Source organism: Schistocerca cancellata, chromosome 1 (genome assembly GCF_023864275.1).
Source record: "Schistocerca cancellata isolate TAMUIC-IGC-003103 chromosome 1, iqSchCanc2.1, whole genome shotgun sequence".
NCBI classification, from domain to species: domain Eukaryota; kingdom Metazoa; phylum Arthropoda; class Insecta; order Orthoptera; family Acrididae; genus Schistocerca; species Schistocerca cancellata.
This window is the reverse complement of record NC_064626.1, coordinates 670,820,858-670,838,028: the sequence shown is the minus strand read 5'-3', so window position 1 is coordinate 670,838,028 and position 17,171 is coordinate 670,820,858. Positions and strand designations below refer to the sequence as shown.

The 17,171-nt window shown below is 40.4% G+C and overlaps 1 protein-coding gene across 1 annotated transcript in view; it reads left to right on the top strand.

Moving 5' to 3' along the window:
- Positions 1–17,171, top strand: part of LOC126183877 (polyribonucleotide nucleotidyltransferase 1, mitochondrial) — a 131,961-nt gene that overhangs the window by 34,609 nt on the left and 80,181 nt on the right. Inside the window, exons 3-4 of the mRNA XM_049926179.1 lie at positions 13,550–13,723; positions 16,201–16,394. Coding sequence (XP_049782136.1) covers positions 13,550–13,723; positions 16,201–16,394 — 368 coding nt within the window. The remainder of the gene's footprint in view (positions 1–13,549; positions 13,724–16,200; positions 16,395–17,171) is intronic.

Below are 17,171 nucleotides of genomic sequence, written 5' to 3'. Positions count from 1 at the left end.
GGGGGAGGTTATTTGGTAGTATAATGTGTTTTAAATGAGTGTGGAATGAGCCAATAGGAAGTTAAGAGGAAATATATGGGGAAAAACAGTATGTATGTTTTAGGATATAAAATTATAATATCATTTTCTGATGATTTTTTTTATGAAAAGGAGCAAATGTAATTCCTGCTGCCGGCCGGAGTGGCCGAGCGGTTCTAGGCGCTGCAGTCTGGAACCACGTGACCGCTACAGTCACGGGTTCGAATCCTGCCTTGGGCATGGATGTGTGTGATATCTTTAGGTTAGTTAGGTTTAACTAGTTGTAAGTTATAGGGGAATGATGACCTCAGACGTTAAGTCCCATAGTGCTCAGAGCCATTTTTGTAGTTCTTGCATCATATCTACTAGTAGTCAGGTGAAGGTTTACATTATTCTCTATTTTTCATTTTCTTTGTTAGAGACAAAACAGTACATTGCTATCAAGCAGTGGATTTTCTAAGCAGAAAGGATTGCAAAATGAGTATGATGTTATTTGCAGCTATGAATTGGCAGATAATGATTTACAAATGAGCGCCATTTTGTGCAATGAACACTCCAGATTAATTATGAATGCAGATACAGGAGTCAGTGTAGATGTTTCAAGGACCACAGAGAAACTAGAAGTTGAAATTCTTTGTACAGCAAATAGCTAGATAAAAGCACAAACAAGTACCCTAGCTTTCAGAACTGTTAGTTTCTTTCTCATGGTAGATGTAGTAATGGGTTGAGGGATGTTAGAAATGGAGGGCACATCACTCAAATCCTAGGATGAGAAAGCTCCTCCTGCTGTAAGGATGAAGTGAGCCAAAGACTAAGGAAATCAAAGGTAGTACACTGGTAAACTCTGTGGCAGCTTCAGTCTGGAGATAATAAGTCAGAATGAGAAGTAAAGATATATATTAAGAAGAGGAGAAATGAATAGCACAATTAAGAAATGGGAGGAAACGGAAAAGGATGTAGTCTAAATGAGTGAATGAATGGGTGGGACTGTGTGTATAAACTTAAAAGCAGTAGAGTAAATAATTGAAGAAAAGAAGGAAAAAAAAAGAATGGGTATATGTTATTGGAGTTTGACGAGTATGGTCTCAGGATTTGAGGATAAATTGGAGAATAAGTACCCATCTTCAGAGTTCAGGATAAGTAGTATGAGGTAAGAGGATCCTTATGGGCCATGTGGTTTACCAGGCACTCAACTTACTTGAGTCATCCTGTACAGTATCCTCATCAATTGGGTACTGCATGTCCCCATAGTGGACAGTTCCTTTGTGTCTGTGGTGCATAGCCAGGAAACAGAATCAGTGGCTTCACATGTTACTCTGCATGTGTTGACAAGGACATACCATTAATAGGCCTGTAGGGTTAAGCGCTAATGTAGCGGTGCAGGGAAGGGAGGAGGCAGGGATTTTACAGATGGTTGCAGTGTGTGAATAATGGTTTAGAAATAACTTATGGTTTGACAAGAATGCTACGGAAGTTGAACAGCATGAGAGAGGGTAAGGTGACAGTGTGTGCTGCGACAATGGTATCGATGGGAGGTACTGTCTTTTCAGGGCTTGATTTTGAGGAAGTCATAGGCTAGGTGGACTTTAAAAATATATATATATATATATAAACAAAGATGATGAGACTTACCAAACAAAAGCGCTGGCAGGTCGATAGACACACAAATGAACACAAACATACACACAAAATTCAAGTTTTTGCAACAAACGGTTGCTTCGTCAGGAAAGAGGGAAGGAGAGGGAAAGACGAAAGGATGTGGGTTTTAAGGGAGACGGTAAGGAGTCATTCCAATCCCGGGAGCGGAAAGACTTACCTTAGGGGGAAAAAGGACAGGTATACACTCGCGCGCACACACACACATATCCATCCGCACATACACAGCAACAAGCAGACATTTGTAAAGGCAAAGAGTTTGGGCAGAGATGTCAGTCGAGGCGGAAGTACAGAGGCAAAGATGTTGTTGAAAGACAGGTGAGGTATGAGCGGCGGCAAATTGAAATTAGAAATTAGCGGAGATTGAGACCTGGCGGATAGCGAGAAGAGAGGATATGCTGAAGGGCAAGTTCCCATCTCCGGAGTCCTGACAGGTTGGTGTTAGTGGGAAGTATCCAGATAACCCGGACGGTGTAACACTGTGCCAAGATGTGCTGGCCATGCACCAAGGCATGTTTAGCCACAGGGTGATCCTCATTACCAACAAACACTGTCTGCCTGTGTCCATTCATGCGAATGGACAGTTTGTTGCTGGTCATTCCCACATAGAAGGCTTCACAGTGTAGGCAGGTCAGTTGGTAAATCACGTGGGTGCTTTCACACGTTGCTCTGCCTTTGATCGTGTACGCCTTCCGGGTTACAGGACTGGAGTAGGTGGTGGTGGGAGGGTGCATGGGACAGGTTTTACACCGGGGGCGGTTACAAGGGTAGGAGCCAGAGGGTAGGGAAGGTGGTTTGGGGATTTCATAGGGATGAACTAAGAGGTTACGAAGGTTAGGTGGACGGCGGAAAGACACTCTTGGTGGAGTGGGGAGGATTTCATGAAGGATGGATCTCATTTCAGGGCAGGATTTGAGGAAGTCGTATCCTTGCTGGAGAGCCACATTCAGAGTCTGATCCAGTCCCGGAAAGTATCCTGTCACAAGTGGGGCCCTTTTGGGGTTCTTCTGTGGGAGGTTTCGGGTTTGAGGAGATGAGGAAATGGCTCTGGTTATTTGCTTCTGTACCAGGTCGGGAGGGTAGTTGCGGGATGCGAAAGCTGTTTTCAGGTTGTTGGTGTAATGGTTCAAGGATTGCGGACTGGAGCAGATTCGTTTGCCACGAAGACCTGGGCTGTAGGGAAGGGACCGTTTGAAGTAGAATGGGTGGCAGCTGTCATAATGGAGGTACTGTTGCTTGTTGGTGGGTTTGATGTGGACGGACGTGTGAAGCTGGCCATTGGACAGGTGGAGGTCAATGTCAAGGAGAGTGGCATGGGATTTAGAGTAGGACCAGGTGAATCTGATGGAACCAAAGGAGTTGAGGTTGGAGAGGAAATTCTGGAGTTCTTCTTCACCCTGTGGCTAAACATGCCTTGGTGCATGGCCAGCACATCTTGGCACAGTGTTACACCGTCCGGGTTATCTGGATACTTCCCACTAACACCAACCTGTCAGGACTCCGGAGATGGGAACTTGCCCTTCAGCATATCCTCTCTTCTCGCTATCCGCCAGGTCTCAATCTCCGCTAATTTCTAATTTCAATTTGCCGTCGCTCATACCTCACCTGTCTTTCAACAACATCTTTGCCTCTGTACTTCCGCCTCGACTGACATCTCTGCCCAAACTCTTTGCCTTTACAAATGTCTGCTTGTTGCTGTGTATGTGCGGATGGATATGTGTGTGTGTGCGCGAGTGTATACCCGTCCCTTTTTCCCCCTAAGGTAAGTCTTTCCGCTCCCGGGACTGGAATGACTCCTTACACTCTCCCTTAAAACCCACATCCTTTCGTCTTTCCCTCTCCTTCCCTCTTTCCTGATGAGGCAACAGTTTGTTGCGAAAGCTTGAATTTTGTGTGTATGTTTGTGTTCGTTTGTGTGTCTGTCGACCTGCCAGCACTTTCATTTGGTAAGTCACATCATCTTTGTTTTTAGGTATATTTTTCCTTCGTGGAATGTTTCCTTCTATTATAACTATATATATATATATATATATATATATATATATATATATATATATATATATATATAGAGAGAGAGAGAGAGAGAGAGAGAGGGGGGGGGGGGGGGGCATTCAAGATGTGACTGTTAGTTGGTGACAAGAGTGTGCCTCCAAAATTTTTGCAACTAGGAGCTATAGTTATTGGAGAGTGAGAAGAGTGTACTATATACTGTCACAGAGATCTATTTGTGGACAAGACCTGTGGGCTGGTTGCAAGATATGAAATACTGGCAAAGTTGTTGTTGTAAGTGTTGAGTGATTCAGTGTTGTAGCTGGTAATATTTGCCATATTTGTACAAGTTGTAGGGAAGTAGCCATTTGATGTGGAAGGGGTAGCTGCTGTCAAGGAGAAGGAATTATCCGTTATGGTTAGTTCCATACGGACTGAGTTCCAGGTGTATCACTAAGATGTAGAAATGGAAGATGAAGTAAAAATTGTACAGTGTAGTGTGAAAGTAATTGAGGATTGAAGCTTGAGGATTAGAGCAGCATGAGGACAAACACGCAAGAGGTGAACATGTTGAGACAACAACAAAGATCTTTGCAGCTGAGAAATAACTGAGAATAAGTCTTAAGTGTGGCAACTGCATACACATAGAAGTATAAAAAGGATCTTCTGGTTTCAGAATTCCCCAGGGAGGAAAGGCAGATAAGTTGAGGAAGGTTAGAAATGAGGGGCAGATCACTCAACACGAAACTGGGAGGCACTCACCTGATGTGATGGGAATGTCATCTTCCTCCTCACAGCATGTTCATTCTTCACAATCTGGTGTTGGAATGACATTCCCTACCTTTCTGAACTTCCTTAACATGTTCCTCTTTCGTGACTGAGGAAGGAACTAACTGTTTCAAATGTTACGATACCTTTTTGTCACTTTTTACATGTCTGTCAGAAGTATTTGGAATGTTGTGTCTTGAAGTTAATCACAGACCAGCTATTCTGTCTCCTTCTAATTTTACAGATTAGTCCAAGCATATTTAATTTAATAAGTGAGAGAACAAAATACGAAAAGCCCAGTCATTCAGAGGCAGTTGCAGTTTAGTATTAGTGCTATCCTCCCCACCTTCCTCCCCCCTCCCCATCCCCCTCCTCCCCCCTCCTCCCCCTCCACTCCTGCCCTTCCCCCAACCTCCCACATCCTCCTCCCCCTCCTCTCTCTCACTTGTCTCCCCCCCTCTCCCCCATCCACCTCATCCCCCTCTCCCCCCCCATCCACCTCATCCCCCTCTCCCCCCCATCCACCTCATCCCCCTCTCCCCCCCATCCACCTCATCCCCCCTCTTCCCACCTCTTCCCCCTTCCCTCCTCCCCTTAAAGTGATTGTAGTAGAGATGAACAGACTTTGCAAATTATTAGATGTGCTCAGTTGTGTTCTTCATCTCTTCGTCGTTAAACTATCATGTATTTTGTTTTTGATCATTTACTTTTAGGCCAAGTTTGAATGCCTCTTGTACGAGCTCCACAAATAACTGTATAATCTCTGTTTCACATTTTCAGTGAACACTGTACAGATGTGTTCAAATTATTAGATTAAAACATTTTTTCCAAAACTTTACATTTATTACACATTCACATCCACATGTAGATCATATTTGTACATTCAATACTTTGTATGCATGCCTTTGTTCTTAATCAACATTTTCAACCTGTTTGGCATAGATTTTAGTAACTTTTCACATGAAATTTTAATATCATTATCATGGTACCAGATTTCCTCTAGTTTCTCTATAAGATCTTGTTTGGTGGTTACTGTAAATTTCCCTATCCCCTGTTTCACAATAGCCCATAAATTTTCAATTGGTTTCATATCAGGGCTATTCCCTGGACAGGGCCACACTTTGTTGCTTTTCTTCCAAGTACTTGGAAACTCTTTTGGCTTTGTGGCAAGGTGCCTGATCATGCACAGAGACGGCTCCTTTACGGTATTAGGAAACCACTTATTTATTTGGGAGAAAACTTCTTTTTCAAGGATTTCTTTATATTGTTCTTGCCTCATTGTCCCGTCAACAATGTGTAATCTGCCAGGACCTTTCAGGGACATCACACTTCAGACTGTAACGGAAGTTGAATGCTTCACACATTGCAGCACACTCTCAGCTCTGAACTGTTCTCCAGGTCTGCGAGGAACATACTGGCTGCTTTCTTCCGTCACATACCTGTAGCATGTGTACAAAATTGCAAGTTAGAAAAGTTGGGAATAGTAGTATAGGAGAACTCAGCTGTCCCAAAATTCAAATGTGCATTTCTTCAGTATCAGTAAAACATCACAATTTCAAGCCAAAACTCATAACTTACAGACCCACTTAATTTACCATATCGTTGCACATACCTTAGCCTGGTCCTCACTTGTCCACTCCTGAAGTTTTTTATCCCTCTGCAATCTTTTGGTTTTCATGGCAGGTGTGATTTTTCTGTTTTTTCCTTGTTCGGCATGTCTTTAAACCACTTTCAAACAGCCTCCTCCTCATTGTCACAGGTGAAACTTCAACACGCAAACCTTTCAGCTAATGGCTCATGTCTAAAAGTAAGTTTATGGTTCATTGTTGCCATGTTTGTAAGTCTTCTCATTGTTCTAGGACTGTTTTTTTCTTTTACATCCACATTTTCCTTTCCTGTTTGGCTTGTATTCACCACCTTTCTGCACTGAAAGTTTGATCCTGCTGACAGTTTTCTGTGATATTCTCATTCTGTCAGCAATTTCTTGCTGTGTATAACGATTTTCAGCAAGAAGTGCTACCACAGCCAAAACTTTCCACAGTGAAACATCATTTGTCTTCCCATAACCTCACTTTCTGTGGAAACTCCACGATTTATTCCTATAGCTAAAAACATGCAAGTACACAAGCTATATAACGTCTTGTTAATGTAGCAAGAAGTTGATAGAATAAATAGCAAGCTGAAGTACACCACAGAAACATAAAACATTACTGTAAATATAGTTTCAAAGTAACACCAACACGACTTGGAGGGAAAATGACAAATGTTACCAACTGTGAAAAATTCAGTGATCTGTGAGTTGGTTGGAAGGGAAATTTCGTGGCATCAATCAAACCACTAAAACAAATCAATTATTACACTTTTCCCTCCTATTTTTACACAAGAAAACTTAAGAGTATCAAAAATAATGGTTTAGTCTAATAATTTGAACACGTCTGTATCATCCACATATGCTAAAACCTTAACTTCATTTCTTAGGAGAATATCAGCAGGTACTTGTTTTAGTTTTGTCACATCACTGAGGCTATGCTAAACAGTAGAAGGGCTAGGGAATCTTCCTGTCTTAGTGCACTTTTATTTTTAAGGTGGTCAGACTTTATTCCATTTAGCAAAACCCTGCTTATATTACCATCCGGGCACATTTTACAGAGATTTAAAAGTTTAGTTGGAAATACCAAGTCCATCATAACATTCCACAAGCTGTACCTGTGAATGGAGTCATCAGCTTTTATAAAATCAATGAACAAGTAATGTATTTTTTGTTTACATCCACTTACTTTTCATTTATTGTTTTGATTACAAATATGTTGTCAGTAATGGATCGAAACACATAAAAAAAAGTTTTGCGTCAGCTCGGGCCTGAGAGTTCCAGAACCTGTACAGAAAATTGGAATAGAGATCAACATAAACATCATTTCCACCCTTTTTATTGGTCATGAAAACCACACGTTGCATGTGTACCACCATACACAGAGACCTTCAGAGGTAGTGGTCCAGATTGCTGTATACACCAGTACTTCTAATACCCAATATCATGTTCTCTTGTATTGATTTATGCCTGTATTCGTCGTGGCATACTATCCACAATTTCATCAAGGCACTGTTGGTCCAAATTGTCCCACTCCTCAATGGAAATTCACCGTAGATCCCTCAGAGTGGTTGGTGGGTCACGTCGTCCATAAACAGCCCTTTTCAATCTATCCCAGGCATGTTCGATAGGGTTCATATCTGGAGAACATGCTGGCCACTCTAGTCAAGTGATGTTGTTATCCTGAAAGAAGTCATTCACAAGATGTGCACGATGGGGGGGGGGGGGGGGGGGGGGGCGCAAATTTTCGTCCATGAAGACGAATGCCTCACCAATATGCTGCCGATATGGTTGCACTATGGGTCAGAGGATGACATTCACGTATCGTACAGCCTTTACAGTGCCTTCCGTGACCACTAGTGACATACGTTGACCCCACATAATGCCACCCCGAAACAGTAGGGAACCTCAATATTGCTGCACTTGCTGGACAGTGTGTCTAAGACGTTCAGCCTGACCGGGTTGCCTCGAAACACGTCTCCAACGATTGTCTGGTTGAAGGCATATGCGACACTCATTGGTGAAGAGAACGTGATGCCAATCCTGAGCGGTCCATTCAGCATGTTGTTGGGCCCATCTGTTCCGTGCTGCATGGTGTCGTGGCTGCAAAGATGGACCTCGCCATGGATGTTGGGAGTGAAGTTGCGCACAGTTTGAGTCATAACACGATGTCCTGTGGCTGCACGAAAAGCATTATTCAACATGGTGACGATTCTGTCAGGGTTCCTCCGAGCCATAATCCATAGGTAGTGGTCATCCACTGCAGTAGTAGCCCTTGGGCAGCATGTACAAGGCATGTAATTGATAGTCCCTGTCTCTCTCTATCTCCTCCCTGTCTGAACAACATCGCTTTTTGGTTCGCTCAGAGACACCTGGACATTTCCCTTGTGGAGAGCCCTTCCTACAATGCCGACGTGATTGAACCGCAGTATTGGCCGTCCAGGCGTTGTTCAACTACAGACAACGTGAGCCGTGTACCTCCTTCCTAGTGAAATGACTAGAACTGATCAGTTGTCGGACCCCCTCCGTCTTATAGGCGCTGATCATGCATGCTTATTTGCATCTTTCAGCGGATTTAGTGACATCTCTGAACAGTCAAAGGAACTGTGTCTGTGGTACAATATCCACAGTCAACATGTCTTCAGGAGTTCTGGGAACCAGGGAGATGCAAAACTATTTTTCATGTGTGTATTTCTGTGAACGCCATTTTGATAATCCCTGATTATATTTTCTGCATATGGTTTCAAGTGGTTTAGCAATAAACAGGATAAAATCTCATAGGCTGTGTTAATTAATGGTATTCCCCTGTAGTTTCTGAAGTCTTCTTTGTCTCCTTTTTTTATGTATTGGAACCATTAATGATTGTTTCCTTTCTTTTGGTGTGGTCTCTGTTTTCCAGATTGCATGTATCAGTTAAACAAACATCTATGCATTGCTTCCCTTCCATATTTTAGTATCTCAGCTGGAGTTCCATCATTTCTAGTTGACTTGCCATTTTTTAGGTTTTTGGCACTTCCCAGTATCTGTCCGCCGCTCGTGGTCTCGCGGTAGCGTTCTCGCTTCCCGAGCACGGGGTCCCGGGTTCGATTCCTGGCGGGGTCAGGGATTTTCACCTGCCTCGTGACTGGGTGTTTGTGTTGTCCTCATCATTTCATCATCATCCAGGAAAGTGGCGCAATTGGACTGAGCAAAGATTGGGTAATTGTACGGGCGCTGATAACCACGCTGTTGAGCGCCCCACAAACCAAACATCATCATCATTCCCAGTATCTCTTCATATATTGGTTCTGGAATCTGTCCATTATTGGGGCCACTGGTGGAATTTGTAATTGATGATTCTGGATCAGAATAATTCAGTAGATTGTCAAAATGTTCTTTGCATGGTTCAGTAGTCACATTGTCATTCGTATCCTTCATCACCTTAGATTTTTAATTAAAACCTCTTTTAATTTTGTTGACTGTGCCATACATTTTGTGAATGTTGTTATTTTTATGATATTCGTGAACATTCTCAATCTATTCTAGGTATTTTTCGTTTTCTGTACAATTTGTATTGTTAGCTGGCTTTTGTGCCTGCTGATAAATAAGTTCTATTTCAGTATTATTATTGGCTTTTTGCCATTTCCTGCATAACTTCATAACCTTGTGTTCAGGTTCCTCATATCAAATCATCCTGCCATTTTTTACTATATGTAGATTATTACTTGTAGCTGCGAGGATGACTTCTTTTATTCTATAAGTGTAGGCTTCTACAGTCATTGTCACAGTCAGTAAAATTTTTTTGGGTTAGTGACTGCATTGTCAGTATGCAAAACTACCAATGTTTCAGTCACTGTTGCAAATGACGTCCTTCAGGGAGTTTTACTGCTGAATGAGAAAAATTTGTTTCTTAAATACTTACCTAATTCTGATAGGCTGTTAAGGATGAAAGGGAGGGATGTTATAAGTTCTTTATTGATGTTTTTATTGTTTATTTTCATTGGTGGAAACCCGACTTTTTGATTGATGTTAGCATTATTGCTTGTGATTGGTAGAAATTGGCGAATGGAAAACCAGGTGGCAGTTGTGACATGGCGTTGTTTTCCTGCTTTCTAGCGCCGACTGAGGCATGCCAGTACTCTATGTACCTGTGGCTGCTGCGGTCTCCTACGTGCCTGTGTGTGTTGCTTCATGTGAGCTGTTGTCCTGTAACACTGTCATTGCTGGCAGCCAAGATGTCGGAGGTCAGTACCTGTCTTCTCTGTTCATGTTGGCTGGTAGTTTTGCACATTCACATTATGGTCATAAAACCAGAAAAAATTTTATTGACTTCATTTATTCTGTTTTGCTCTCTATTCTATTCTCATTACTGATCATTTCATGGTTTTCTCCCGTGCTACTTAGAACCACAAATTGGTTTGAAACTTAAGCTTTGTATTTTAGTATTTCTTCTGTTCCTATTACATTTTCCAGTTCAGATGTGTCAGACGGGGACGTCGGCAACTTTTCTTGTCTACAGAAAGTATCATCACTAGACAATAATAAAGAAATATTTAGACAGTATTTTCTCTAGATGTACAGAATGGTGTTTCTCCCCAGATGCACATAAATTGAAGATAACACGTACAATAAGTAGAAAGTACCCAGGCAGTAGTGGTGCAACCAATTTCCTTCTCTGTCCTTATAAATCAGAGCTTGGGTTCTGTTAGTGATGACTTGATTGTCAAAGAGACATGGAACCCAAATCTTCTCTTTTCTTTTGGAGCTTGTCACATACCAAATAAAAAACTATGAAATGTGTGAAAAGGAAAGAACATGAGAAATCAGTAGAAGGGATAGGAAATAAGTTATAGATTTTCTGATAAAAATTATTAGAAAATGTAGTGCATCTGTTAAGTAATATACATACATGACTCTAGTGTTACCTGTTTTAGAACACTGCTATAGTGTTAAGGAGGCCTGTTGCTATGAGGGTAATGGGTCAGAGTAGCTCATACAAAAGTTGAAAAAAGGAAGTTGAGTGGAAATTGTTAAAAGCAGTGCAAAATATCTCACAATATCATGTAGGTACATTTAGAGATAGGCATTCATGGTGATTATAGAAAAATTCTGCTGGCTCCATCATCAATCTCATATAGATGCAATGAAAATAGGAGAAATTGGGGAAGCATAGAGCTTTTACAACAACCCTTTTTCTTTTCACTCTAATAGGGCAGAACTTAATAAATGTTGGGATAGAAAGTAATTAATTTTGGCATGAAGTCTCCTCCTCCATGTGCTTTACAATGACCTACAGAGTATTTATGTAGGTGTAAGGAAAGTTTCCACCTGCATTATTCAGAGAAGCTGATTTTTGGAGGGAGGAAGGGGGCAAGAGGAGGAAACAAATGGTAAATGTCTTTCAGCAACAAATGAACTTCGATGCAGTTTGGGAGTGGCCATTTAAATGGGTGGATAGCTGGTTGGTGAACATATGCACGTAAGACCAACAATGATGTTGATAACTGAGTTTACTTTTACCATTTGCCGTAGAATGGAACTGAATATAAATGTGACAAGACTAGAGAAGGATGTGCTGGGATGATGCATTGGATAGTTCTTACACCTGGGTCTTTCACATGGATTTGGCCCAAGTTGCGAGGGTTTGGGAACAGAAGGGTATATAAGGAGGAATTGCTTTATTTTGTTGGTTGTGTAGACAGTACAATCCCATTTTGTGGAAGGATAACATGATTCTGTAGTTTCATATATAATTGAATACGTTGTTGGAAAAAGCAGTGCAATAATATGATTCGTTTATTGACTCGAGTTGGAAGCACACACGTAAGATTCTATAAATTTCTTGTTTCAGGTAAGGAAAGAGAATGAATTTATACATAAAAAATTAAAATTGAGCAGTCTTTGTCCAGAAATGAGCAACAGGTACATTTTCTTGTGCCTTAAACAACTCCAGTCCATTGCAAGAATCATGGCAACATAACAATGACACAGATGTTTGTTGTCTGTGCTTCTCCACATTCACTTGGTGGTGGCCCTTGTAAATATCCCCATTTCATTAGGTTGTTCTCAGATCTGCCAACACCCTTTAGTAATCTGTTCTGTAATCTCCTTGTGTCTCACTGTAAGTTGTGTCTGGCTGGGAGGATTCGTTGACTTTAGCCCTTCTTAGAAATAACCTATTTTGGCTGCCCAGTGTTTCTCTGGCTTCCTCAGTTGACGTATTTAGTGCAAATGTTGACTTAAATAGCTTTTCCTAGACCTTGTCCTGGGTCTTCATGGAGTATGTCCATGCAATGGGTGTAACTCATTTTCTTCGATTTTCTTCCTTTTAGCATTTAAGGGAACTTTTTGCTCTACGTCAGGAGAAACAATGCCTGTCTTGCAGACCATTTTATCACAAGAGTTGGTTCCAGGCATCCAGTAATTAGCTGTGCAGTTTCATGTAGGACTATGTTTACTCCTTTCGTATGGTTGGATTTATAACACACTGGGCAGACATATTCACCAGCTAAGAAACGGTGTACCATAGCAGAAGTATGGGCCACCTGGTGTTGGGCCCCCCCCCCCCCCCCCCCCCCCCCCCCCCAGTTACTGCCAACAAGTAATACTATGATAAGCTGATAGTAGTGTTATTATTTTCTGCACTCACACAACCATTGTATATTGAGCCATTCATGGTATTAGACTTGTATCTCATTAAGTTTTAATTAATATACCTTGTTCAGTGAGTGGGAGGCGAGTGATTTGAGGCACTTTTGGGTATTGGAGGAGGAGAGGAGGAGATCAGCGTTTAACGCCCCATCGACAGCAAAGTCACTAGAATCAGAGCACAAGCTCAGATTAGGGAAGGATGGGGAAGGAAATTGGCCGCGCCCTTTAAAAATTCATGGGAACCTAAATCAGGATGGCCGGACATGGTTTTGAACTATTTCCTACCAAATAAAAAGTCATTGTGCTAACCACTTGCACACCTTACTTGGTATTTTTGGTTATTATCAGTGAACTCATCTACTGGAAATTGTGAGGCACCTTAACAACAACCATTAAATCATGAACACTGTATATGTCACAGTCATATTGTTCCTGCAGTTCACTACAGGAACTTCAATTCTGTGGGTCAGTTTCATATCACACAGTTGCGTATCACACATTGCTGATGATGCCCAAGCCTTCTACATAACTTGACAGATTTTGCTTTTTTTGTGACCTTCTCATCATACAAATTACTAACTGAACATTCACAATGTATATGACAAAAGCAGCTGGCTCATCAGTAACACGTGGAATTGTTGAAGTCTACAATTCAAACGGACTTGGTAAGACTGTAATTCACACTAAGTTGGTAAGCAGTACTCCATCAACACACATGCTGTCACAGTGTAAAGTCACCACTGCTGATAATCAGGATTATGATAACATTGTTTTGTGTGTGTGTGTGTGTGTGTGTGTGTGTGTGTGTGTGTGTGTGTGTGTGTTTAATTTGGGAAGGGGTTGTGATAATTATGGTAAGCCAGACAACATATTGAAGTTCTTTCAAATGTAAACATTCAGATGTGATGGTCGTACATTGGAGGAACTTCGGCCGATGTCATGCCAGGTGGGAATGTACCGGCCGCTCCATGGCTCAGCTGTCTTCCAAAGAGGTCAAACTCAGGTCTTCTGCACAGTTGCGTTGGACTCTCCTGATTCTGCTCTGCGAATGGATCCAATTACTACACTTACCAGGTTAGTTTATTTTCATAAAGAGGGAATATGTAGTAGGAGTAGTAAATAACTTAGCTGTTTAAATATAAGAAAAATGTTGATAATGCATAGCTCTTTATTTATCATTGTTGTTTCTCTCGTCTCAAATGTGCTTACCCCTTTTTGGCTCTAGTACTCATTGTCAGATACCTCAGAAGAGAAGGAAGTCTCTTCGCTGTTCAGACACCTTGCTGCATTCAAGGAAAACACCTTAGTTCTTCAACGATTTTATGATTTTTTAATTGTCACCTTAATGTAAATGTAGTTTGTTCCAGCAAGAAAATGCCTATTGTTAATTAAATGGGAACAGGGTGGGTTCTGTACCTCTGTGAAGCTACACTGCATGATAAAAAATTGTATAGTAAGTATTCAAAATTGTTGTTTGTATAGCAAAAGTTCACCTGGAAATTTGTGTATAACAGCTTTCCATATACCCCTGTTGCAAAAGCATAGATGTTGGTACTTGTAATAGACTCATCTTTAAAATACCATTGTCTTGATTTTTGTCACTTCACTGCCTTTGCAGTCAGAAATATGTCATGCTTCCAGTGTATAACTTCTTTTTGAGTAAGTTCATGGCAGTAGAACCACATTTCACCCACTGTGATAAATCTTGATTATCATTTTTTTTCTGTGTACATGTAAATCTTCGTAATATTGTTGGTCAGTTGATTTCTGCTTCAGAACCAGTCCCGTTAGGGACTGATCCATGGCACTATCAGAATTTTGAATGATGCTTGAAACTACATAGAAATGGTGTTACACAGCAGACAGGCACATGTAAAAGTAGATTTAAGAGTATACTAAGCTGTCAGAAAGAGTCCTTAGCGTCTGGAGATGACAGTAGCCATGCATATGTGGATTGTAAGTGTTTGAATGTGCATGTGAGGCTTTTTTTTTCTTTTATACAGGGTGTCCCATTTATCTTGACCACCCTAAATAACTGTTTGTCCAGATGCAAATTACAAAATGTTTCAAGAAAATGTTCTTTAGCCGGCAGGGGGACATCAATCAGCATGGCTGCCTTCATTGTAGCTTTGTTTTTTACAAAGATGTGAACAGCAGTGCGACTTTTTTTAAATGGCACCCTGTATTTTTTATTTGGAAATTCATGTATATTTGAAGGAGGTATACATATTTGAAGGACAACTCCATCCGATGGTTCATTTATGTACTTATTTAACCTAGCAAGATTATGGCCATTGTCTGTCTCTTACATCTAGCTTAATCTACTTTTAAATGAACTTTCATATGTACCTCTCTGCCACCCAGTGTCTCCCCTAAGTGGTGAATAGCAATCTGTCCTATTTCATATTCTAGTTATTCCATCCTGGATTTTTCATTGTCTGATATTGCGAACTAAACTAATAAAAATGTTTATTTTGTATGTTGCAGCACTGGGCACAACTTAATACTCGTGCATGATTCTTTGAACTTTTTGCATCTTTTGTGATGAATTTTATCACAGGATGGAGAATCAGTTATCACATTTACTGCCTGCTTGGTACATTTGAATATGTACTAAAGGCTGATTTGCAACTCCATGGCGAACTGTATCTGAATTTGATGTGCCATTTTAATTTTTAAATGCTCCATTTCAGTGACCCAGTAGTTCTACATCAGCCTCTTAAGTTTTGAGTAAATATTTAGGGAATGGTCACTGATGTTCAGAACAGAATACTCAGAATAGAATGATGGGGCCTGATTATTTATTTGTAATCTATAGAAAGGTTCAGAACAGAATACTCAGAATAGAATGATGGGGCCTGATTATTTATTTGTAATCTATAGAAAGAAGAGGAAAGGTTAGTGAATTATGGGAAAATATGTAGTATTGAAAGAGCAATGAGAAACTTCGAAAAAAACCGAGACTGCAGGAAAGATGCAAAATGCTGATACTGAAATTATTCTAAAGTGATGCCTGTATCAAATGCTGTAAGAAAATAATAATTAGCAAATCATTAAATTTGGTTAATCTTAGCTCTTGTCATTAAATATTAAGTGAGAGGAAGTGTCGACATTTAATAGCTATTTGAACAGTTGATGAGGGGATTCTTCCTTTCTCCTGAAGTAACTTATTACATTACTTGCTTGCCGTACATATTATGTCTAGAGATAGAACAGTTCACAATTATTCTTGAAGTGCTGTTATAAAGACTATGTAAATAGTATGGAGAGTACTTTCTGATTAAAGAAATTTCTTGTATCATACAACATATACATATTTTCTCCTCTCTCTCTCTCTCTCTCTCTCTCTCTCTCTCTCTCTCTCTCTCTCACACACACACACACACACACACACACACACACAGTGTGGAAACAATTCAGTGGAAAGGCTTGCTCTTCACTGGGTACCATGTAACATTTATATGTTTGTCTACCAGATAGTTTTTCTATTCTCGTATATTTAATTTTTTGTGTTGACAATTGTTTTACAATTTTAAATTTTAATTCTGCAGTGGATTGAAGGAGAAGAACTTTTTCCTTCATTATGAATTTCCTGCGTATGCAACAAAAGAAGTTGGACGTACTGGTGGTGTTGGCCGAAGAGAAATTGGGCACGGTGCTCTTGCAGAGAAGGGTTTACGACCTGTAGTGCCTACAGGCTTCCCATTCTCTATCAGATTAAGTGCTGAAGTACTGGAATCAAATGGTTAGTGATCAGTTTGATGTCCATCGATACATGTGGAGCATTGTAATGTAGTCATGCTTACTGGTGCAGGCTAATGATATTAGACATTTCCATATAATCACTGTGGTTGGGAAAGTATTTGAAAAATGGGAAAGTTACCATTATTAAACAGTTAAAGCAGTGACTTTGCAAACATATAATTACATAATCAGTTTGAGACATGATAAAATGACAGTGTGTTTGAGAATATACTAAAATTTTGACCATTACTTCATACTGCTGTGACAGCATTTTGAAAGAGCAGTATAGTGGTAACTGGCACATAATCTACTAAAAAAGTGACCAAGATTTTTACCTTGCATCCATACTTGTTCATGTGCTCATTTTATTAGGATTACTGTTGCTATCACTGTATTACTTGATGGTTTTGTCATTTGGTTTTCTAGATATTTCTCTGAAATTTACACTATTGGACCCTATGTCATACAGAGGAGACTATTTGCCTTGAATGTGCAACCATCCATGTATTCACATTGAATGTAATGTGGATGACATTGGAAAAGAAGCGAATATAGTATTTTTTCCTATTTCCTTGTTTCTTTGGGCTAGTGCCAAGCAAAGCCACTGAGTAGCATGGACTCTCCAGAGACAAATGGGAGATTATTAATTGTTATATAATTGTTGAGGAGATTCTGCATTGATTTTTGTGTTCTTTCATTTTATTTGATAAATAGAGTTTGTATTCTTTATAAATAGTTACATAAAATGTATACACATTTGGGAGCTCTGGAGGGATGA